Consider the following 25,775-nt stretch of genomic DNA (forward strand, 5'->3'; position numbering starts at 1 on the left):
GCTAAAGCACTTTTGTCTAGAAGGATTCAACAGTCCATCCAAACCAGAGACAGACCAAAATCTTCAGGCCAGAGGAGATGCTTGCTGACTATGGACTGATGACATAGGTTAAAAGTGTGTCCTACCAAAACTCAAATGTTGAAGTCCTAATCCTTCTATGCCCTAAAATGTAATCTTATTTGGAAATAGGGTCATTGTAGAGATAATTGGTTGAGATGAGGTCATACTGGAGTAGAATGTAGAATGGACCCTAATCTTCTCTGGGACTGATGTTCTTATAAGTAGTAGGACATGTGAAGAAAAAAAGATTTGTGTCCGAGGAAGATGTTGTGAAGACACAGGGAGACGCCACTTAAAAGGAACAGCAAAGACTGCCAGTAACCACCAGAGCAGAGAAGCAAGGGTATCCTAAAGGGTCACTCTGCTAACACCTTGATCTTGGATTGCAACCTTCAGAACCAGGAGACAATAAAATTTCCCCAATATGTGGTGCAGCCTCGGCAGACTATTGTAACTTCTCTCACTCCAAGAGATATGATGATGGTTCTTGACTCTGACCCAAGAATAGTTGGGATGATGATGGAAGAGCAAGGGCTAAGCACGTACTGCTATCAGTATCTTGGGCAAAGGGTGCCCTGGTGGGGCTCATCCTCTGCAGAGCATCAGCCAAAATGGCAGCTTAAGGAAAAGAGAAAAGTCAAATCTAGCAGTTCAAATGTGGACAAAATTTCCATCTTTAGTTGAAACTCTTAAAGTATTGTATTGATCATTATGTCACAGTCTCCACTGTTAATTGACATTTAAGATAAATTTGGATCACAGAGTATTTGTGGGTTTGAGTCCTGTTTTTGTCTTTTATTAGTTGTGGGTCTTGGGGCAAGCTACTTGAGCATTCTGAGCCTAAGTTTTCTCATCTGTGAAATGGGCATGAGCATTGCATTGTGGTGAGATTTGAACAAGACACTCCTAGACATGAACAAGACATGCATATAGTAAGCATGGAATTAGTATCCATGATAATTGGTGTTTTTATTTTTGGATGTTATGTTACTAATAGACAACTGTCAAAATTACAATAATTACAACATCAACCTACATAAATGCAAGCAAGCTGTTTTTGAAAACTTCCCTGAGAAGAAAGTTTTATTTTCCACACATCAAAGATTAGAAATCCAAGACTTGGAGAGATTACAAAATTTAACCAGGGCATGTCTGCAAGCAGAACCAAGATTGATACTCAGGTTATTAGACCCCAGCACATTTCCCACCATTGCTACACTGCAATAATAAAGTAGGCTTGACATTTTAACCTAAGCAAGAAATTCTGACCAATGAGGTTTCACAGGAGAATGGAGAATGTAGCTTCCAGGGAGTAAAAATGATTTAATGCAAAAGGTCAGATAGGGAGACATGTGTTCCTGATGTCAAGAAGCCACTCACCTGAGTGGAGAGTCATGTGCCCTGGGCATAGGCATGGTTGTAAGCACAGGATTAGTAATGAAAGGAGAAAGGCATGTCTTTTCCAATGGTCATTTCTTTGCACAACATTCATTCATTCACAAGTTCTTATTGAGCATCTTTTCAATGTTGCTTGATGTACTCTTTGTTAGGGGCATAGCAGTGAATGAGACTTCAAGGATTTTTCCAATCAGGAGAGAGAAATCAACAGTAAACTAATTAGAAAATAGTGTGGAAAGTGTTGAGTAGTAGTTACTACTCCCCCTCTTTTATAGATGAAGTAAGCTGAGACTCAGAGTGAATAATACCTTGCCTAAAGTCACAGAACCAGTGAGCAACACAGTCTAGATTCAATTCAGGCTCATTTGGAACTTGATCCAGGCTTTTAACTGTGGTCTGGGAGATGTCAAGGAGTGTGCTAAAAAAGAAAACTTTTTTTTTAAGTTAAAAATGTGTGGGAAATCTGAGCGCCGAATCCTGCTCTGGGAGAGCCATAATACACATGATTGTATTCAAGCCTTTTGGCCACTATTAGATTGAAACCCAAAGTTTTCAGCCAAAGTACATTAAGCTCTATTGACTGATGGGGGAGCATGTAAGGAATGCAGTACATCATGTACAGGAGTTCTTAGGGACTCATTATTATGTCCCTTGACATTCTAAGAGTATTGGTGAAATGGACAAGACTCACTCACTTGTTGTCCCTTGGGTTCTCTGGTGTTGAAGAATTGAATTCTGGTACAGTTAGGAGTGAAGAAAGAAAAAAATAGTGTTTTTAGGCATGGGTTTCTACAGTGAACAACTTTCAGTGATCAAGTTCTCTACGATCAATTATAGCAGCAGTAGATTTGAAAAGTACAGAAAGTGCCTTCTGTTCACTTCACGCTTTTGACAGCAGTGACAGATTTCCACAAAGGAGAAATCCCCTGGGAATTGAAATGATGATTTCAGATGGGTAGGCTTTCTTTTTTTTTTCTTTCTTTCACTTTTTAAAAAATAATCAAAGAGTATGTATGAATCAGGGTGGGGACGATCACTCATTTATTCTGGATCTTTATGAGGATAGGTTGATCCTTACCTTCAAATGAAGTGATACAAGCTGATTTTAGAAGTGGTGCAAGATTTGGAAAATTCTATCTCTCAGTGCTTTACTGTCCCACAGGGAACAGTAAGCAATTAACCACATAAGACAGTGCAAGGGATTCATTGTTCATGTCCTCCACAAATTTGAATGTTGAAACCCTAGTCCCAGTGTGATGTCATTTGGAGGTGGGACCTTTGGGAAGTGTTAAGTCACATGGGTGGAGCTCTCCTGCTGGGATTTGTGCTCCTATAAGAAGCCTGATGGCTAGCCATCTCCACTTTATGTGAGGACACTGTGAGAAGTTGGCAGTCTGCAACCAAGAAGGGCACTCTCACCAGTCCTTGACAATGCCGACACTTTGAACTTGTACTTCCAGGTTCCAGAACTATGAGAAATAAATTTACAAGGCACGCAGTGTCTGATACTCTGTTACAGCTGTCCAAACTGACTAAGTCAGGCAGATCGGAAAAGCCAACAGAAAAGTGCTTTGAGACGATTTCTATTTAAGTAGAAAGACAAAGGCTAGAAGGTCCACTACTTTTGAGTTTCTATCAAAAATTGGCCTGTCTGGCCTTCAGGTGGAATTTGAGGGCCTATTAAAAAAAAAATTACACAAAGATAAAAACACATTGCTAGAATGTTATGCCACACTTACAAACTTATTAAAAAATTATAATCTAGAGATAGCAATAGATAAAGTACAATTAAATTTTCCAATTAATTATTTAGGAGTTCTATTATCCTCAACCATGGTCTGTCCACCAAAAATTCAAATACGAGTAGATCAACTCAAATCACTTAATGACTTTCAAAAGTTATTAGGAGACATAAATTGGATAAGGCCTTATTTAGGTATACCAACAGGAGAGTTGGGACCTTTATTTGATATCCTAAAAGGTCCATCAGATCCAAATTCACCCCGAATGTTAACGCCTGAAGCAAGAAAGGCATTAAAAATCATTGAAACATATATGGAAAATATGCATTTGGATAGAATTGATATAAGTTTGCCTTTATTATTTATTGTACTACCAACAAAAAATATTCCTACAGGAGTATTTTGGCAAGAAGGTCCATTATTATGGATACATTTATCTTATTCTCCTAACACTATTCTTACTAGGTATCCTGAGGCTGTAGGACAATTAATACTCAAAGGAATAAAAGCAGCAAAGGGAGTGTTTGGAATTTCTCCCAATAAAATTATTACTCCATATACTATGAATCAAATTGATGAGTTAGCTAATGAGTTAAATACTTGGGCAATAATCATGTGTAAATCTAATGTTTCATTTGATAACCACTTACCATCTAATCCTTTATTGTCTTTTTGGTCATTGCATCCTGTAATTTTTCCAAAAATGACAAGAAAAACACCTATCATGAATGCTCCAAATATATTCACTGATGGGTCAAATAATGGTACAGCAGCAGTAGTTACCCCTGATCAAACTTTTACATTTTTAGTACCCAAACAATCAGCTCAAAAGGTAGAGCTTAATGCAGTTTTACAAGCTTTTGTGATGTTTAAAGATTCTGTATTTAATTTATTTTCTGATAGTCAGTATGTAGTTAATGCTATAGTATCTCTTGAAGATGCTGGTAGGATTTCCCCGTACGGGCCACCAAATGCCGCAGTCTGGCTGGGCACAATCAGGAGCCACTTGTCAAAAGAAACTAACTTTATTTTTAGAACCACACACGACAAACAAAATAGTCTCTCAGGAAAAACCCTCAGAGCCTCAACTGCCACCACCGGCTTTCCCCAAGCCTCTCTCTCCCACCCAAGCTTCTCTCCACCTCCCACAATCCTCCTGCTCTTGAGGCCGATTGGCTGGGTCACGTGGGCGGAGCCAAAAAAGTCCCCCAATGAGCAGCTCCGTGGTCTGAAAGGGCAGGGAAACAGTCCAATGAGCATCACCACAGAGGAGCCAATCAGCTAGATGTTGCTGGGGCTGCTGTGAGCCAATCGTCAGCCGGCAGCTGGAAGTTTGCTGGCAGCTGGAAGTTTGCTGGGGCCCCTTCGGCTGTGGCTCTCAACATATTTCTTTTTTAGGTTCTTAATTATTTTTTTTGTTTATATATGACAGCAGGATGCATTACAATTCTCATTACACGAATAGAGCACAATTTTTCATATCTCTGGTTGTATACAAAGTATATTTATACCAATTTGTGTCTTCATACATGTACTTTGGATAATAATGTCCATCACATTCCAGCATCATTTCTAACCCCCCGCCCTCTGCCTTCCCCTCCACCCCTCTGCCCTATCTAGAGTTTGTCTATTTCTCTCATACTCCCCCTCCCTAGCCCACTATGAATCAGTGTCCTTATATCAGAGAAAACATTCAGCATTTGGGTTTTTTGGGATTGGCTAACTTCACTTAGCATTATCTTCTCTAACTCCACTCATTTACCTGCAAATGCCATGATTTTATTCTCTTTTATTGCTGAGTAATATTCCAATGTGTGCATATGCCACTTTTTTTAATCCATTCATCTATTGAAGGGCATCTAGGTTGGTTCCACAGTTTAGCTACTGTGAATTGTGCTGCTATATCTGTATTCCACTGTATTTTACAGTGACTGTTTTCCAATACCTAGGATTTAGCCATATCAAAGCCCAATTTGATTTTCATGTTCTGACACTTTCTAGCTCTAATGGCCATTACTGACTTTAAGTCAAAGGAAGAAAATGAAGTCAAGTTTATGCCATTTTCTTTTTTTGGGAATGAAAAAAACATAATAAAAGTAAAAGGAATAAAAAAAGCCACTCTTTTTAAATGCATTCCCTTTTATTGTCGAATCTCTCTTCTTCACACATATTTTAGCATTAGCTGCATTTTCTTCTTTCCTTTTTCTAGGCTAATTCTGCATTGTATAGCTATTAATATCACCAATACATTTAATCATGTTATGCAGTATTCTTTTTTTCCAGGCAACACTTTAAAAAAAAATCTTATTCTAAATAGCACCATAAAGACCCTACTCATTTTTATTTTTATTCAAAACAAAAATTTTTTTTGGTACTGAGGAATCAAACCCAGGGGTGCTCAACCACTGAGCCACAGCCCCAACCCTTTTAATTTTTTATTTTGATACAGGTCTTGCTAGGTTTCTTAGGGCCTCACTAACCTGCTGAAACTGCCTTGAACTTCCCATTTCCTGCTTCAGTCTCCAGAGTAGCTGGGATTAGAGGCATGGGCCACTGGGCTGGCCCATGCTCCTTTTTCTGCCATTATTATTCACTGATTTTATCACTATCACCACCACCACCACCATCACATACCATTTTGCCATGGAAATTTTATACTTCAAGTGACCAATATGGCAAACAATTTCTCTAAACTTTATCCTAACTCTACAAAGTATGGAGTAACAATTTTTAATTCATATTTTGCCAGGAAATATATTTTATTTGGTATTCACAATATATTTCTTTAAACATTTTATTTGATTGTCAAAATAAGTATAAATTCATATGCAGTTATAAGAAATGGCATAGAGAATTCCCATGTGTCCTTTATCCGGTTCACCTCAATAGTATCATCTTATACAACTGTAGTACAATATCACAAACAGGATATGAGCAAATATTACAGTCAAAATATCAAACTAAGAAGTAACAATTATTGACCCCACTTTATAGATAAGAAGCCAAGACATGGGCTCTTAAGAGAACTTTCAAAGCCTCACCACTGCTACCTTTATTTCACTTGACTCCCTCTTTCTTCCTTAAGATCTGGCCTCACAAATAATCTCTCCAGTACTGGACTCCATGGTATCGTCCTACAAATCAGATGTTGTTCTGTTCTTTAGACAGATGATTTCTGGCAAATAATTGAGTTAGTCAGATAGTGGGTATGTTTCAGTCATGAGGTTGTTGTAAGGTCAATTGTTTTGTAACATGGTAATTTTACAATTTTTTTTTTTTACCATTTTTCTCTTTGCTTTCAGGTTGTTAGATAAATCTTGCCCAATGTTATAGTAAAGAAATTTATTTGTATTAGTTAATTTGTATTAATTGCTATAACAAATGACCACCATCTTTGTGACTTAAAACAATAAAAACTTATTCTTTTGTAGTTGTGGAGGTTAGAAATCTAGGGCTAAAACTAAGGTGTTGGCAGGACAGGGTCCTTCTGTGAGGTTCCAAGGAAGAAGCTTTCCTTCATCTCTTCCAGATGTTAGTGATTGTGCATATTTCCTGGCTGATGGCCTGGTCCCTTGGACCTCTGCCTCTACTGTCACGTTTTCTTCTCTCACTCTGATCCTAATACACGCCTCTTAAAAGGACTCTTGTGATTACATGCAACTCACATAGTTAGCCCAAGATAATCTCTCCATCTAAAGATATTAAATTAAATCACACCCCGAAATTTCCTTTGGCCACATAAAGTAACATACTAACAGGCCTGGGTATTAGGATATGGACTTCTTTGTGTGTTGGTGGGTAAGGGCACTGCTCTTATTTCTCTCTACCATGCTATTCCTTCGTCAAATAATTATTGCGCTATTAATACATGCAGTGAACTGTGCTGGACTTTGGGGAAGTGCAGAGAATAGCACTGAGTTTAAGGAATAAAACAGCCAGACTATCTGTGCTCTCACGGAATTTACACCCTAATGAAAGGCCCAGACATTAAATAATAATTTTGTGATTTTTAATGCAATTATAACAAGTGCTAGAATGGAGGAGTGACAAGAACAGAGAATACGGGAGAGTCTGGCATAAATTGGGGCATCAGGGAACATAGAGGAGATGACTTCTAAGCTCAGCTCTGAGGTAGATTATTAATTAGGTGAAGAGGAGGGTCAAGAGTGAATGTCGGGAGACCAGTGATTAAAACATTAAAGTTCAAAGGATCTTCTAGAACTGTTCAAATTCATTAAGGTCATTAGCTTTTCTTGAACTAAGGGAAATATTAAGTACATTCTCAAGAGAGAGATGTCATTTCCTGAACTTCTCAAAAGCAGGCAAGAAACATTTTTGTATCTTGAACATCATATATACATCTTCCTTGGAACAAATTGTTTTCTTCTACTAATAGAAGTTAAGGGTAACTTAAGATTTGCATTATTATTGTTGTCCTTTGAAGAGTCTTGCCATCTCCATGAGTTTAATGAGCCCCAAATAAGTATTTTGCCAATCTAAGTATATACCAAGAGTCTTAGTAGATAAGAAAGTCTAAGTATGGAGCCTACATCCTGGGAACAAGTTTTTACCCCTCACACGTCAGATAGAGCTCTAATCTCTAGGGTATATAAAGAACTCAAGTCCTTGGCCCATTTGTTGATTGGGTTATTTGTTATCTTATTGTTTAATTTTTTGAGTTCTTTGTATACTCTGGATATTAGGGCTCTATCTGAAGTGTGAGGAGCAAAAATTTTTTCCCAGGATGTAGGCTCCCTATTTACCTCTCTTATTGTTTCTCTTGCTGAGAAAAAAACTTTTTAGTTTGAGTGAGTCCCATTTGTTAATTCTTGTTTTTAACTCTTGTGCTATGGGTGTCCTATTAAGGAATTTGGAGCCCGACCCCACAGTATGTAGATTGGAGCCAACTTTTTCTTCTATCAGATGCAGAGTCTCTGTTTTGATAACAAGCTCCTTGATCCATTTTGAGTTAACCTTTGTGCATGGCCTGAGAGAAAGGGATTCAGATTCATTTTGTTGCATATGGATTTCCAGTTTTCCCAGCACCATTTGTTGAAGATGCTATCCTTCCTCCATTGCATGCTTTTAGCCCCTTTGTCAAATATAAGATAGTTGTAATTTTGTGGATTGGTCTCTGTGTCCTCTATTCTGTACCATTGGTCCACCCGCCTGTTTTGGTACCAGTACCATGCTGTTTTTGTTACTATTTGTTACTATTGTCCTGTAGTATAGTTTGAAGTCTGGTATCACTATACTGCCTGATTCACTCTTCCTGCTTAGAATTGCTTTTGCTATTCTGGGTCTTTTATTTTTCCATATGAATTTCATGATTGCTTTATCTATTTCTACAAGAAATGCTGTTGGGATTTTGATTGGCATTGCATTAAACCTATAGAGAACTTTTGGTAATATCACCATTTTGAACAGACATTTCTCAGAGGAGGACATACAAACAATCAACAAGTACATGAAAAAATGCTCACCAACTCTAGCAGTCAGAGAAATGCAAAACAAAACTACCCTAAGATTCCATCTCACTCCAGTAAGATTGGCAGCCCTTATGAAGTCAAACAACAACAAATGCTGGCGAAGATGTGGGGAAAAGGGTACACTTGTACATTGCTGGTGGGACTGCAAATTGGTGCGGTCAATTTGGAAAGCAGTATGGAGATTCCTGGGAAAGCTGGGAATGGAACCACCATTTGACCCAGCTATTCCCCTTCTTGGACTATTCCCTAAAGACCTTAAAAGAGCGTACTATAGGGATACTGCTACATCGATGTTCATAGCAGAACAATTCACAATAGCTAGACTGTGGAACCAACCTAGATGCCCTTCAATAGATGAATGGATAAAAAAATGTGGCATTTATACACAATGGAGTATTACTCAGCACTAAAAAAAGTGACAAAATCATGGCATTTTCAGGGAAATGGATGGCATTAGAGCAGATTATGCTAAGTGAAGCTAGCCAATCCCTAAAAAACAAATGCCAAATGTCTTCTTTGATATAAGGAGAGCAACTAAGAACAGAGCAGAGAGGAAGAGCATGAGAAGAAGATTAACATTAAACAGGGACGAGAGGTGGGAGGGAAAGGGAGAGAGATGGGAAATTGCATGGAAATGGAAGGAGACCCTCACTGTTATACAAAATTACATATAAGAGGAAGTGAGGGGAAAGGGAAAAAAAACAAGGGAGAAAATGTGGGGAAAAGGGTACACTTGTACATTGCTGGTGGGACTGCAAATTGGTGCAGCCAATTTGGAAAGCAGTATGGAGATTTCTTGGAAAGCTGGGAATGGAGCCACCATTTGACCCAGCTATTCCCCTTCTCGGTCTATTCCCTAAAGACCTAAAAAGAGCATGCTACAGGGACACTGCTACATCGATTACTCAGCACTAAAAAAAATGACAAAATCATGGCATTTGCAGGGAAATGGATGGCATTAGAGCAGATTATGCTAAGTGAAGCTAGCCAATCCCTAAAAAACAAATGCCAAATGTCTTCTTTGATATAAGGAGAGTAACTAAGAACAGAGTAGGGACGAAGAGCATGAGAAGAAGATTAACATTAAACAGGGATGAGAGGTGGGAGGGAAAGGGAGAGAGAAGGGAAATTGCATGGAAATGGAAGGAGACCCTCAGGGTTAAACAAAATTACATACAAGAGGAAGTGAGGGGAAAGGGAAAAATAATACAAGGGGGAGAACTGAATGTCAGTAGAGGGGGTAGAGAGAGAAGAGGGGAGGGGAGGGGAGAGGAGGGGAGGTGGGATAGTAGAGGATAGGAAAGGCAGCAGAACACAACAGACACTAGTATGGCAATATGTAAATCAATGGATGTGTAACTGATGTGATTCTGCAATCTGTATATGGGGTAAAAATGGGAGTTCATAACCCACTTGAATCAAAGTGTGAAATATGATATATCAAGAACTATGTAATGTTTTGAACAACCAACAATAAAAAATTTAAAAAAAAGAGTCTTGTGGAGGCCAAATACATAAGAGGTAGAAGAAATCTAGTTTTCATTTTCACTTTTTTAATTGTAAGAAAAGGTGAGCATTTACCCCTAAATTTTTGGTCCTTTAATCTTCCTTTATTATAAACCAATAGGGTTTGTGGTCTTTGCTCATTTTTTCCTATTTTCAACAAAGGAGCTCTTTAAATCATAGAGAAAATAATTCTTCACGTGGCATCTTACAAGAACATTTTCCTAGTTTGTCATTTGACTTTTGGCTTTGCAGGCAGAGCAGGTTTTTACCAGTCAGATGTATTAATATTTACCTTTGTGATATTTGGATTACAAATTATAAAATTGCTCAGGTTTTTCTTTGTCTATGATTGTGTTCTTTCTGATTTAATCTTTAACTAATTTTGACATAAAGAATAAACATCTAGCTTAGAAATTTCCCCCAAATGTTTAGCCTTTAGTCCTATGTATTTGAATAATCCAGTGTTTAACCACTGATTGGAAATGCTATTTTAATACAAAACAATAATCTAAAACACATTAGGATTTTTTCTTGACACCATATTCTGTCTCATTTTAAGCTGATTTTCTATATCTAAATGGCTACATTCCTCTGTCATTTGTTTAATTGTTCATGATTTCCTCATATGCTTAAAGAGGAACTTTAACAAAAACATTGTCAATTAAACAGCTCCACAACCAACAATTTGCTTGAATTTTTTTTTCTCATCTGTAAAATTAGGATAATGGAATAACCTTACAATTGCGGGGGAGGATTTTAGATGATATATGTACGCCAAGTACTTAGTTCCATTTCATGATGGTTGTCACTGCCTTTTACTTTCCAGACCCTAATGTGTCTCTATCATACCATAACAGCTTAGTAAATGTACATTACAAGAATAAAAGAAAGACTGCTTTTGTCTAAAATGCCTGTCAGTTTCACTCAAGACCCTTTTGATTAGTACCATTTCTGGTCATCTTTCGGGCACAACCATGGGTTTAATTAACTGGGGCAATTTGGAAAACTTTATTAACTCTTCTAGAATATTAATGTTTCAAATAATGTTCCAAGGCTGTAGGTTATTCTTTCTCAGATATATGGTCTCTTTGGAAACAACGTTTGATTTTCCAATGGCTTATAAAATCGTACTTGAAATCAGCCATCATTCAAGAAGGAAATTTTCTTAGCTCAAAGCTCTGGTGACCACACAAATGGCCTCTTTCTTATTTAATAATTTGTATTCTTCAAAGCCTAGAGGTCTGAGGAAATATTACTCACACACTCACCCTAGTTAAGGTGGACGACAGGGGTGGGGCACACACAAGCTGGGGAGGTTGACCAGACAATCAGATGGGGACAGAAAAGCTTAATTTTTCTGTCTAATTTGGGTTCTGAGCTACTATTTTGCTAAAATTGTGCATAACAGAAATCATGGAGGCTCCAAAGTAATAGATGATGATGACAGAGGAAGTAATTTCCTTTCTTTGACGTAGACATTCTGCTAAATGGAGGGCACTTATTCATTTTGATTTTTTTTTGTGAGCCTGTCACAACAAAGGCAAGTCATAATTACAGGGCTGAGAGGACAAAAGCAGATTTCAGAGATTTGAATCCTAGAAAAAAGATATGGGTTAAAGAAATTTATTCCAACACTCATACCCTGCTACACCTCCCCCCCACACAGAGAGAGAGAGAGAGAGAGAGAGAGAGAGAGAGAGAGAGAGAGAGATGTGGGGTGGGGTGGGGCGCGATGAAACCTGGGACCTGAGAATATTTTTATTAAGAATATTTATTTGTTGAGAATATTTTTATTAAGAAGAACAATAGCTGGTTACTAGAGAAGATTGGTTTAAAATAGAAAAGCCTATTAGACTTCAATCCTAAACCCCAATCCTCTTGCCAATTCCATATTACTTTTCATTCATTGATTCATTTCTTTAATTATCATTTATTGAATACCTACTGGATCCCAAGAACTAGGGGGATTCTGAGAATATGCCTGCAGAAAGTTCTCATTCAAGTGCAGGGCTCCTACTGCACCACGAGCTGTTTCAACAGGGGACGTAACTAGCAGATATATTTCTGGGGAATGGCTACGTCCTTGGTCAGAAAGGAGGATTGAAAAGGACAGAATGGATGCTGATGATGAGATGATTTTTCGGAAAGATAAGCAGCGAAGGTCTAAGTCTAGATAGATAGACCAAAACATTTTCAGGCCCAGTTTGAGTCTGTGAAAAAGATGAAGAAGAGGATGTGCTAGGAGTATAGACAGGTGTCATGCAGCTTTTCACTGCTGTGAACAGAATACTTGACAAGAAACACTTAGAGGAGGAAAGGTTGGTTTTGGGCTTAGAGTTTCAGAGGTTCAGTCCTTGGTCAGGTGACCCCTTTGTTCTGGGCCTGAGTGAGGCAGAACATCATGGCAGAAGGGCACTGTGGAGGAAGACTGTTCAGTGGCATTTAGGAAGAAGTGAAGAGAGAGAGAGAGAGAGAGAAAGAGAGAGAGAGAGAGAGAGAGAGAGAGAGAGAGAGAGAGAGAGAGAGAGCGCGTGGTAGCACAGCGCCAGGGACAAGATCTAATTCCCTATACCCCCAGTGACCTACTTCTTCACGTCATGCCCTGCTTTCCTACAGTTACCACCCATAGCCCATCAGATGAATTAATCTACTGATGGTTGACAGCTCTCATAATCTAATCATTTCACCTTTGAACATTTGTGCATTGCTCACACATGAGCTTTTAGGGGGGAACAGCTCATATTCAAGCCATCACAAGACACAAACAAGTTTTGGGAAAAAAATGAAAAGATAAGGAGTATTATGAAGACGTTACTGTCCTTATTTTATGGGTAACACTGGGTTCCAATGTAAGCACATTTATTAAATACACACTTATAGGGCATCTTTAGAGTGGCATCCCCTAGACCAAGTAGTGGGAATAGACAGCTGGGAAGGTATAGTCCCAGCCTTACAATCTCACAGACCAGCATTTGACATTTAGGGGGTCACTAATGTCCTTAAAGGAGAGACTAGAAACCTAGTAAAAGAATTCAAGTTCATGAATCCACCAGGAAAGGTGTAGAAATCAAGGAATGGTTGGAGAAAAGAATGACATGAGGGAATAAGTAGAGAGATGATTTTTGGGGTGTCTGGGAGGTTACCAGATGACAAAGAGAAGGCCAGTCACAGGAGAAGGGACAATACTTGTAAGCTTGTTGACAATAGCTTTTAGACTTAGGCTGAAAACGGCTTCACACTATAAAATAAGCTAAACATGCATCTCTCAAGGGAAGAGTTAAAGGAAACATGTTCAGCAGTGCCCTTCACATCGGATCTCTCAGTCAACCAATCCTACGAGGCACCTACTATGTACCAGCCCCAGGAAATGACAGAGTAAGAAAGATGAGGTCTCTGGGCTCAAAGGTTATGAAAGAAACAAAGAGCTGTGAGGAGATGGGAAGGAGGCCTTCTTCAGACAAGTCAGTCAGAGAAGGCCTGGGCAAAATGGACCCACTTCAGCAGAGACCTGGAGGAGGGGAAGGTGTTGGCCCAACCAACAGCCAGAGGGGTTCTAGGCAAAGGGCCCAGGCACAGAGCTGAGGAGGCGGGACTAATGTGCTGGGCCAGCTCTTATTCTCTCTTGAAGGCTTAATCACTTCCACTCCTGTTCTCCCTGAGAGAGCTCAGCCTTCTTCTGCTGGGGTTCCTGTTTCTCCTGGAGCCTCCTTTAGCACACTTGTTTCTTTGTCATCCTTTGTTTCTAAGCCTGCCTTTCCAGTAGAATCACTACTTGCATTGATTTTGCTCACCACCATTGTTAGAATACTGTTCTACATAATTCATTCTACATAAATATTTGCTGGCTGGAAAAAGGAAAATAATTATTTTTGTAGAAACTATGGGACTCAAGGGGAGCCTTTCCATTCTCCAGGTATTTATTAGTAGGCCTGTTTATACAACAGGGCCGTCATATCTGTTCTGCAGACCTGTAATGGGATAATTTATGTGGACAACCTGGCTGTGGGTTGGCACTTGGTAGACACTCAAAGGAAAAAAAAAGTTCCTTGAGGCATAACTAAGTGAATGAAAGAATACCTGGTTTAATTGGTACTGAGAAAGTTGGAACACTTGTGCAAGATTGTTGGAAATTAAGCTTTTCAAGCTGTTTCATCAAATCTCTAAAACCGAAGCGATCTTTACTTCCCACTGGCTCTGAGAAGTGGCTATTCCAAATGTGCTCTATAAACTATGCTAAGCACAGGTGGTGCTGACGTGAAGAGATCTGGAGCTCAAGGCCTAGGGTTGAGTTCTGTTTCTACTCACCAGTTACAAGGTTTGTATCAGGACCCTAATCTTCAACTGTAAACTATGTTTGATGATGAATACCTATAAAACAGGGTTTGACCCTGTGGGACTGGATTGAAATTGGAGACATCAGTATGAACTCATGTGCACACACACACACACACACAATGAGATGAATAGACACAGAGACAACTACAGATACATGTGTACATGTGAGTTGTGTACATACATACTTTATTTAGCTGTCCACTAAAAAGGACCAGGAGCAATGACACCCCAGCAGCAATGAGCACTCCAGCCTACATCTTGGTTTCTAAAAACCATTCTCCATGAAAGGAACCTTGAAAGGAACCAAGTTCTTTGGAGAAATGGTTTATGCTAGAGTTGGGGGAACAAAATATATGACACAACAAAATGAGCTTGGATCATCTGCTCATACCAGAAAGGAAGGAAGTCCTTAAAAAAAGATGCAGGCACATCAGAGAGACACAAGAATCTACCTGAAAAGTTCCCAATGGAGGAAAAACTGGAAAAATTTGAGCAACAAAGTAAACAACATAGATTTAGATTATAACTCAAAGCATAAAATACATATGCCTGAGCCCATACTAACATAAATGAATGATTCACTAAATAACTAAAGGGGGCGAAGAGACTTCTTTATAGAATTCCAAATAATATCCAAGAGCTGGTGGCATGGTCCTCCCTGGCCTCCCTAGGCGTGGGCTGGATTTAGAGACTCACTTCTAGGAAGCAGAATACAGGAAATGAGGAAAATAGTAACTTTACGGTGGGGAACCCGGCAAGCAGCACCTTAACCAAGGGATGAAGTTTGATCTCACCAGTGATGTCATGTGGCATTGTGTACCCCTAATAGGCAGTGATGAGAAGGACACTGCCTATCTGGGGTGTTCTTCCCGAAAATCCATTATCTGATCAAGATACAAACATCAAACAAGTCCCAACTTGAGAAACAATTCACAAATGTACTTAATTCAGTATTCCTCAAAACTGTCAAAGTCATGAAAAATAAGGAAAGATGGAGAACCAGAGACCACTATGGAGACAAGACAACTAAATGCTGTGTGTAGATCCTGGAGCAGCAAGAGGACATTGGTGGAAAAACTGGTGACATCTTAATCAAGTCTGGAGTTTAGTTGCTAGTAATAGATACAAAATAGTATTGTTGGTTTTTAATAGGCAATGCAAAGATGGTAACATGAGCAAAACTGAACTTATGTGAAGGGTGTTCTCTGCTGTATCCTTGTGACTTTATGTAAATGCAAAATTACTGCAAACTTTTAAAAAAGTTATTAAGAAAACCAGTGTTTGGAGAAGACTCGATGATAATATCTGAAAACACATTATGAGCTCACAGGGCTACTAGGCACACAGTTATGAACACAAAGGAATGGTCCCTCAAACTCAATGAAATTTAGTGATTAATGAATCTTAGAAATGTTCAATTTCCTGTCCTCTGTGATTTTTTCCCCCTTAAGCTTTGCTACCTGAGACCTTATTTATATTAAAAAAGATGCTTTGACACCTGATGTTTAAAAAATAAAAGTAAATTCCTGAGGTCAGCTTGTTTATTTCCCAGTTGAAAAAGAATTTGTCACATGTCACTTTCTTATAATAAGGGTAAAAACTCACTCATTCCCAAGCTCATTTATGTCAGCTTCTAGGGAGTTTGGATTCCAGGGAAATACAAAGTCCCTGTGTATACATACGCTCCCACACACTCAGCACCAGAGAGTGGGGTTCTACAGAAACTGGATTCACCGTGGGAAAAGCTGCTTTATGGTCTGGTGGCTTTCCAAAGACAGCTGTTCTCCCTCCCAGAAGTTTAAGGGGGTTGGAGGCCCTGGAGAAATGAGAAGAATCTATCTCCATGCAGAGCATACATTCTAAACATGATTCTCCTTTAATGTGGATCAGAGGGGTGTGAAGTCAGTCTTGAGGGTGCCTGTGAGATGCTCATAAACACAGCATTCTCTCCAGCACATCCATAGTTAGGAAGGGAATGTATTCACAGTTTCAAGGTCTGCCTGGGGATCTCAGGGTTAGGAGACCTAGGAGATTCCTGAATAGAGCCCAGAAGACTACAGGAGGCTCCTGAACCAACTTGGGCTTTTACCTCGTGACACTAGGATCCCAAGACGACAGGCTTAAGGAGTCACAGGGTACACATGAAGAAGCTGCATTCAGTTTCAATTTGTGAACTGTGTTGTGAGAATCGTGCTTTGGTACAAACATGTACACATGCAGGTGCACATACCAGCATCAGTCAATGTTCTGTGTGCAAACGAGGGAAAGATTGGTAAAAATAATTCCTCCCAGGTGGGTAACACAAAACCATCTCAGTGGACTTTGTAATGCTGGCCTGCTGATTTTTCCCCCTCTTCCCACCCTTCATCTCCCTCTCTCTCTTCCCAATGCTTACATCCCAATAAGGAAATCTACGTAATTCTAGACCTTTGCATTTCTGTACCTCATTTTCCTCATCTATAAAATATGGACAATATCTACCTCATGAGATTAAATGGATTAATAGATAGAAAGCATTTAGAAGAGTATTTGCATACTTTAAATACTGAAAAAGTCATTTTATGAAAATAGTTGACAGGAGATTTAACATTTTGTTGGGAGAGTTAAGAATTATTTTATGGAGAAGGTGACAGTTGAGATGAGCTTGTAAATGCATTTACTGCACCTAACCTATCAAACATCATAGCTTAGCCCAGCCTACCTGGACAGGCTCAGAACATTTACATTAGCATACAGCTGGGCAAAAATCATCGAACACAAAGCCTACTTTATTATGAAGTGTTGAGCATCTCATGTACACACAGATGGATGTTTGTAGACATGATGGGATGTGAAAACACAATATCCCCAAACACTGGCAATGCAGCCTATTACAGAGGAAATTCCTGTAGTATGTCTCCTCTGGGAACTATGGCTCCCTGTTGCCACTCAGCATCTCAGAGAAGGTTGCAAACCTCTTACCAAGAGTTAGGGAAAATTGAAAATGTGACTTCTGTTGAATGTGTATAGATTTTGCACCATTGTAAAGTTGAAAAATCCTAAGTCAAACCACCTTAAGTTGGGAACCATTTATACTGTGTAATTCTATTTACATGAAGTTTGAGAATAGAATTTTATATCAATGAGCTAATCTATGGAGAGATTTCAGAAGAGTAGCCACTTTGGGGCATTGACTGGGAAGCCTTGTGGTGGGCTAGAGATGATTTATATCTGTACCTGTATGTTTACCTGCTTTTAGTGGGTAGGTAATTCATATGTGTTTTGTAGAAGTGATCTATGGGAAAAAAAAAGGGTTACTATGTACCATTTAAAAATATGTGTTCAAAATGTAACGTTAAGAAGGAAAAGCAGGGTACAAAACTATATATGCTCAAAACAACCTTGAATGCAATGTAATCTATTTAAAAATTAAAAGGAGAATAATGAACATTTTAACATTGGTCATTTCTGATAGGGGGATTTCAGTTGACTGTCTTGAAGGAATGCCCAAAGGAGTTTCCAAAACACTGACTCAGTGATAAGATCCCAGCCAAACTCTCTGAGCAGAGCGACAGGATGCCAATTCTGTTCTTTCCCAGGGGAGTAACTTTCATCAAGTTGCATAAACTCCTCAACTCTCAATTTTCTCAGCTGCAAACGGAGTTATACTTATTTGAATACCCTAGGGTTGAATGGGGGACTAAACAAGATGAAGTATGAACCTCTGCCCAGCATCTGGTGCCCAGAGTGCTCAGGACATGCCAGTTATTGCTATTGAAGGAAACACAGAGGCAGAGGAGAGTGAAGCTGTTCAAGTTCACTCTGACTGTTCCTCTTTTCTGGATCATCTGTAGAAATGGGGCTGCTCAGGGGGATTTAAGAAGAGGAGGAAAGTCCAGAGCAATCCTCAGAGGAAGTAAGGGAAGTTGCCGAGGAGGTAGGCGAAGGTCCACCAGCAGCACTGGCACCCAGCTGGGGCAGAAAATGAGTGTTTCTAGGTGAAATCCTTCAGCTCCCTCCCAAAGAGGATGGTTGAGATGTTCCTGAGTTGGGGATTGTACTGAGAAGTCCAGGAAATGAAATGTGGGATATAAACTCCAGAGAAAATAAAAGTAAAGAATGCTATTTTAACTGTGAGAGTTTTAAAGTTGAGCATTTTGTATGTATGGGGCTGGGATATAATGTGTATATAATATGGCATTATTTATGAAAATCACAGAAGCCCAGATCACTGACCTTCCTACACCAGGAAACACTTCCTCCTTGTGATATTAAATGGTGATTATTAGAATACAATACTCGCATGCCATTGAACACATAATATGTTTTTTTTAAATTAAAGACTTAAAAGCAGCATACTACAAGGATGCAGCTACATCGATTTTATAGCAGCACAATTCACAATAGCAAAATTGTGGAACCGACCTAGATGCCCTTCAGTAGATGAATGGATAAAGAAACTGTAGTATATATACACAATGGACTATGACTTGGGATTAAAAGAATAAAATCATGACATTTGCAGGCAAATGAATGAAGTTGGAGAATATTATTCTAAGTGAGGTAAGCCAAGCACAAAAAAAAAACAAACCCAAATGCTGAATGTTTTCTCTGATATGTGGATGCTGATGCATAATTGGGATGGCTGGGGAGCATGGGAAGAAATTAGATAGGGCAAAGGGGAGGGAGGGAAAGGGAGGAGGCGTGGGGGTAGGAAAGATGGTGAAATGAGATGAACATCATTACTCTAAGTACATGTATGAAAACACAAATGGTATGGCTCTACTTTGTGTACAACTAGAGACATAAAAATTGTGCACTATATGTGTAATATGAATTGAAATGCATCCTGCTGTCATATATAATGGGTTAGAATAAAAAAAAACTAAAAAGGCCACCTTGTAAAAAAATAAAAAATAAATAAAAATTTAAAATTAACTAACTCTGTTAGAAACTAGTAGAGTCCACAGCTTCTCAGGTGGAATTAGGGGAAATTTAATTGGTAGTCAATAATGGATGAAGCATGAAATACACACGTACTCCAGGCATTTGAATCCTTTCTTCTTGCTCAGGGAGATAGGCTTATGATATTTAATGCTGTCAGTCAGCAAAATCATGTGCATTGGTTAAGCTGCAAAGAATTAGAATTGACTTCTAATTTCAATGTGAATAAAAAATTTATAATAAAATAGAAACAGAGGAATCACGATGCTGGGAAAAGAAATCAAGAAATTTTTCTTATAGGAAGTTTGTGAAAATCATATTGTGAGGTCTAATAGGATTTCATATTATACTTTCATCTGGAGTGTGGGGAGGGAATTGTGTCAACATTTACAGCCTTGTCTTTGACTGCAATCCAATTAAAAGTTGCTCGGAATGATATAATGCACGCAGGGTGTTCTGAACAGCTGTCTCTGAATAATAATGATATTTATAATAATCTCATTAGCTATCATTTTTATTAAAACCTTTTTATATAGTAGGCAGTGTGCTAAGCATTTTATGTTCTAGCTCACTTACTTCCCATGATAAATCTAGGAGGGAGGTATTTTCTTTTACACATTTTATGAGTAAGGACAACAAAGCTCTGACTAGGGTGACCAACTGTGTAGGTTTTCCCAGGATGTGGGACTTTCATTGCTGATCCTAGGAAAGTCCTGGGCAACCTGGGATGAGCTGGTCACTCTTTAAGAGTGACTTGCTTGGTTTTTAAGTGGTAGAGAAGTGGATTTAAACTTGTTTTCCTTGGTTGATTAACTCTCCTGCCTGCTGCCAGTCCAGCTCAGTATTACTGTCCACAATAGCTAGATAGCAAAGACATTCTTTGTAGCCTGAGAGGAGGGGTCTAGGTTGAAACTAGTGAATATTATTTCACATGGAGTAATTGAAAATGTCATCTTGACTTTCCTGTCCCCAAACCTCAGAGTAAGTGAAGTTGCGCATCCTTGATGACATTTTCAAAGGGCTTTAATGTCACTGTAGACAACATTCAGAGTGGAGCCCACTTACCCTGGGAAGTGGGTAGAGATGGCACAGCGGTTGGCCAGTGTTCTGCTTACAAAATTCCAGAGTGTGACACACCACATCAGCATTCATACCTGCCTCAAGCCTAGAGGGAAATGGGGCAAAACAAAGGCTATTAACGTCTCTCAGGAAGGAAAGACTAGGAAACCGAAGTTATTTCAGAGAAAGGTGAGTCTCCAGAAGGGATTCTAATACCAACTACTTGGGGCAGCCTGGCCTTCGAGAGCCCCATGTGGGTAGCTTCTGGATCATAAGGATTTCTGGCCATGGCTCTCTGCTCCATCTAGAATAAGATCTTGGGGGCAGAAAGGGCACACACAGCCCTCAGCTGAGTCAGCCTTTCTCATGAGCTTTGAGGTTCTGTTTAGATGAAACCACAAATACAATTAGAAAGGTCCTGGGTGTAATTTGAGGGAAGAATATTTTGAAGTTTGCAGGTTAAAGCAAAAAAAAAAAATATGATACACTCTTCAGCACCTAAAATTATTTTCTTTTTCTTTTTGGTACCAGGGATTGAACTCAGGGGCACTCAACCACTGAGTCACATCCCAAGTGCTATTTTGTATTTTATTTAGAGACAGGGTCTCACTGAGTTGCTTAGTGCCTCACTGTTGCTGAGGCTGGCTTTGAACTCACATGATCCTCCAGTCTCAGCCTCTAAAATGATTGTCTTAAGTATAATTCAAACCATCTTTTTTCCTTTAAGTAAAGAAAATATAATATAGAATTATTTCTTTCCCTGGGATGGTGTAAAGATAGAGCTCTTTGGTGTACATCTAGATAAACCTTCCATATCCATTTTCTCTTTGTCACTCCAAAAACTGCTTACCAAAAAAAAAAAAAAAAGAGTATGATGTGCTGCTTTGAATGAAGGAAAAACTATGGATTTTTAGTAAAAATTTCAATGATATTATTGATTCAAACCAAACCAAAGCAGGAAAAACAAACAAATCCAACAACTTTGGTTGGTAATACCCAGAGATAAATCTTTGTATTATGTGGACAGTGATGGGTTCTAGAAAACACTTTATGGAGTTTCTTCCAGGCCACTTGACTTTCCCCTTCAGCTATAGGGGTGGGCTTCTGTTAACCATTTTGATGTATTAGTCCCCCTTATCTTTGGGGGATATGTTCTGAAACGTTTGGTGGATACCTGATGCAGCAGAGGTAACAGGTTTATACCAAACCCTGTGTATATCATACTTTTGCCTATACATTCTTAACTACCATACAGTTGAATTTATAAGTTAGACACAGAAAGAGATTAACAACAATAATGACAAATAAAATAGAACAGTTCTAATAATATTTCATAATAAGAGTTATTTAAAACTTATAAATTATTTCTAGAATTTTCTAGTTAATATTTTTGGAAGGCAGTTGAGTGCAGGTCACTGAAACAGGATAAAGGGGAACTCTGTATCCTATAATTCCTGGCCAATTGATTGAACTTCATCAGACAACTGTTCCAAGCAGAACCAATCAGATGCTCTCTTAGGAAAAACTGGAATTATTAAAAAAAAGTTTGAATTTGGTCCAGACTATCCTCAAATTAAAAGGAGCTGTAGTCAACTGGGACTGTAATATAGTCATCTCCCAGCATGTGGACTGAGTCTCTGGAAAACGAGTCTGCAGGAAGGGGTTCTGGGGCAGAATACAGAAGGAATGAGGAAGCCCAGGGAGAGCACACCAGGGTTCCTTTGGTTTCAGATTCAGTCTCCTTTAGATACCTAGATATGTCCCTGCCCTTGAGTTCCATGATATGTGCACTCTAGGTTCCTTACTTCTCTCCCTATCAAACCGTTACAGTGAGGACCTCCATGTCTATTACTATTACTGCCACCTTTCTTTTCCTCTCCCTGACCCTCCTCTTCTTCTTCCTCTTCCTTCTTCAAAACCCAGGTCAAAAAACCAATCAAATACAAATAAATAGATGAGCAAAAGGAAGTCTAGTAGAGAGCAGAGGAAAGAAAATAGGGGAGGGAGGGAGGAGGAGAAGGAAAGAGGGAGGGAAAAGAGGGACCAAGTATTGAAATCAAATTTCACCCACATATGAGTTTGTCAGGATGAACCCAACCACTATGTGTAACTACAAAGTTCAAATAATAATAATAATAATAATAATAATAATAATAAAACACCTCAAGGTCAAGTTGTTTCTGTTTCTTGCAACTGCAGGCAGTTATAGTCATATGTGGTCCAACCCTTGAGAACTGATGGTTAGCACTGGAACACTTGGCCAGGGCCCAAATATAAGTATTGAATCTGCTCCCCACTCCATGCCCATCTCTGTTTATTTCCCTGATGCTCATTTCACAGACCTGGGTTGTCTACCCATCAAAAGGAATTTTAAACCTGGACGTGCAGAATAAAAATTGAGATTTAAAAAGGTAAAGCAAAAATGAAAAGCAAACAAAACATTCTGGTTTTCACTTAATGAGTGAGCAGTGCTTTTAATGGTTGCTAAACATCATAATAATTTTAAAATCTCTAATAATTTTATCTTTGAACTACCACCCCTTCAAATGCTGGAGGGGACCTTGAGGATTTATTTATACCATGCATCCTCCTGTAGACAGAGTTGCCTGTTGTATTAACAAAACCGTGTCTTATCAAAGCCCATCAGAGAAACAGGTCCACCTTAAAATAAATCTACCACTACATGAAGATAGGTTGTGACCACAAGCCTCCAAATTTCATTCCAGCCCAATGAGACTGACAACGTGGTTGACATGATGGCTTATCAACCTTGTGCAAGTAAGAGCTAAGAACGAAAAACAGTTCATCATAGTTCATCATGAAAGTCACCTGCTCAGCCCCAGAGTCCCTTCATGGGAGGTATATGTGTGTGGGATGTAACTCAAAGTGTTAAAGGAAACCAAGTCTTCTAAGCAGCAGGCCAAGCTGTTTGTTACAGATAAAGTCAATTGCCAAACTAATGTCTACTGAGGGTCAGTAAATCAGGAGAGGGTGGCTGTTTTCACACATCTGTTCTCAACTTAATGGTTCATTTGTTTAACTGATGACTGCTGTCTTTATAGGGGTCTGGTATTTAGTAGACTCAGGAGAGTGATAGATGGGGCTCTGCTTAATCTTTGTTTTAAACCAAAGGCCAATATCCCATCTGTGGCAATTCTGGACCACCAGAGCCAACTCATCATACCGCGTCCAAGATCTGTTCTCCTTTATCCTGCAAGAGAGCAGAATTTCAAGTGCATGAACTTGAATGTGGGAATGGACATGGAGACCACTCAGTCAAAGAGTGAGGCTAGCCCTCTCTGATCTGGGGAATAGGAGAGGGGAACTGGGCAAGGATCCTCGAAGATCCTTTAAGGTAGGACTTTATCACCAAAGACTTAAAGTGAGAAGTACTCCTCTTGACAAAAAGATAACATACTGAGCCCCATAAATCCACACAAATTTAATATCATTAAAATATGCAAGATGCATGAGAAGTAACAAGGTAGCACATTCCCTCTTAACTAATCTTGGGACAGAAGGCGTAGACTAGACATGATATATGATATCTTTAGGAAATACCCAAACTCATGAGAACCATTTTCACCTAACACTATTTTCTTTTTTCACCAGAGCAGCAAGTGAGACAAAAATGGTTGCATTTTTTTAAACTTTTTTTTTTGGCTCCCAGAAAATTTGAAAGAAACATCTAGAGATTTCCCTCCAAACCCCTGCTTTCACACATTCATAGCTGCCTCAATATCAACATCCCCTACCAGTGCATTTGCTAAAAGTCCTAAGCTACAATGACATTTAGATGTCATCACTATTATCTAAAGTCCATAGTTTACACTGTAGTTCACTTTTAGTGTTGTACATTCTTAGGATTTGGACAAATGTGTAAAGACATGTAGTCACCATGTAAGCATCATACAGAGTATTTTCACTGTCCCCAAAGTCCTTTGTGCCATGCCTATTTATCGCTCCTTCAATCCTAACTTCTGGTGTTCACTAAATTTTTGCTGTTTCCATAGATTGGTCTTTTCCAGAATGTCATATATTTGGAATGTCATAAAGTTGGAAAAGGTATAAACCCTTTTCACTTTGCCTTCTTTTCTTCAGTAATATGCATTTGAATTTCCTCCTTGTGTTTTCATGTCTTGATAGTTCATTTCCTTTTATTGATGAATAATAAATATTTCATTGCATGCTTGTACCACAGGCTTAAAAAATCCTACTGGACACTATGTTTGCTTCTAGGTTTTGATGATTATGAATAATGGTACTATAAACATTCATGTGTAGCTATTTGCATGGACATAGTTTTCAGTTCAGTTAGATAAAAATTCAAGAGTATAAGGGGGTATAGGAAGGGAGGGGTATAGGAATAGGAAAGACAGTAGAATGAATCGGACATAACTTTCCTATATTCATATATGAATACACCACCAGTAAAATTCCACATCATGTACAATTACAAGAATGGGATCCTAATTAGAATAAGTTATACTCTTTGAATGTATAATATGTCAAAAATATACTCTAATGTCATGTATATCTAAAATGAACAAATAAAAAAAAGAAAAGAGAAGAAAAAAGAGTATAATTGCTGTATTGCACGGAAAGGCTATAGACAGTTTTTAAAGAAACTCGCTGTTTCGGTTGTTTTGAAATTTGGTCATTCTAATGGTGAGTTATGGTATCTCCTTGTTCATTTAATTCACAATCCCTTAAGAGCATATGATGTTTAGCATCTTTACATGCATTTATCTGCTATCAGTATATCTTCTTTGATGAAATATCTGTTAAGTTCTTTGTATCATATTTAAAATAGGATTTTTTTATTATTGAGTTTTAAGAATTGTGTTACTTATCTTTTTGTCACTCATAAGAAAATGCTCAAGATAACTAATTCAAAAGGAGGAAAGGATTATTTTGGCTCATGGTTTCAGAGCTTTCAATCCATGGTCATTTGACCCTGATGCTCTGGCACAGGACCATCATGATGGGAGTATGTGACAGAGTGGGCCTGTTCATCTCATGGCTGCCAGAAAACAAGAGAGAGACAGAAAGGAGTTGGGTTCCCAATAGCCCCTTCAAGGACATGCCCCCAATTACCTTCCTTTCACTAGGCTCCACATTCTGAAGGTTCCACCACCTTCAAATAGTGCCACAGGCTGGGGACTAAGCTGGGGATTTCACCTCTGGGAAACACTCAAGATTTAAACCACAGCAAGAAATCTTTGTGCATTTTGAATAATAGTTTTTATAAGATGTTTTTATT

At 38.8% G+C, this 25,775-nt stretch overlaps 1 protein-coding gene across 1 annotated transcript in view; it reads right to left on the minus strand.

Annotated features, from left to right (window-relative positions):
* Aoah (acyloxyacyl hydrolase) overlaps positions 1-25,775 on the minus strand; it is a 204,456-nt gene that overhangs the window by 121,682 nt on the left and 56,999 nt on the right. The window contains exon 4 of the mRNA XM_046460635.2: positions 20,519-20,618. Coding sequence (XP_046316591.1) covers positions 20,519-20,618 — 100 coding nt within the window. The remainder of the gene's footprint in view (positions 1-20,518; positions 20,619-25,775) is intronic.

The sequence above is a fragment of the Marmota monax genome, unplaced genomic scaffold (genome assembly GCF_021218885.2).
Source record: "Marmota monax isolate L192 unplaced genomic scaffold, Marmota_monax_Labrador192_F-V1.1 WCK01_AAM20220418_F8-fsc00107, whole genome shotgun sequence".
Lineage (NCBI taxonomy): Eukaryota > Metazoa > Chordata > Mammalia > Rodentia > Sciuridae > Marmota > Marmota monax.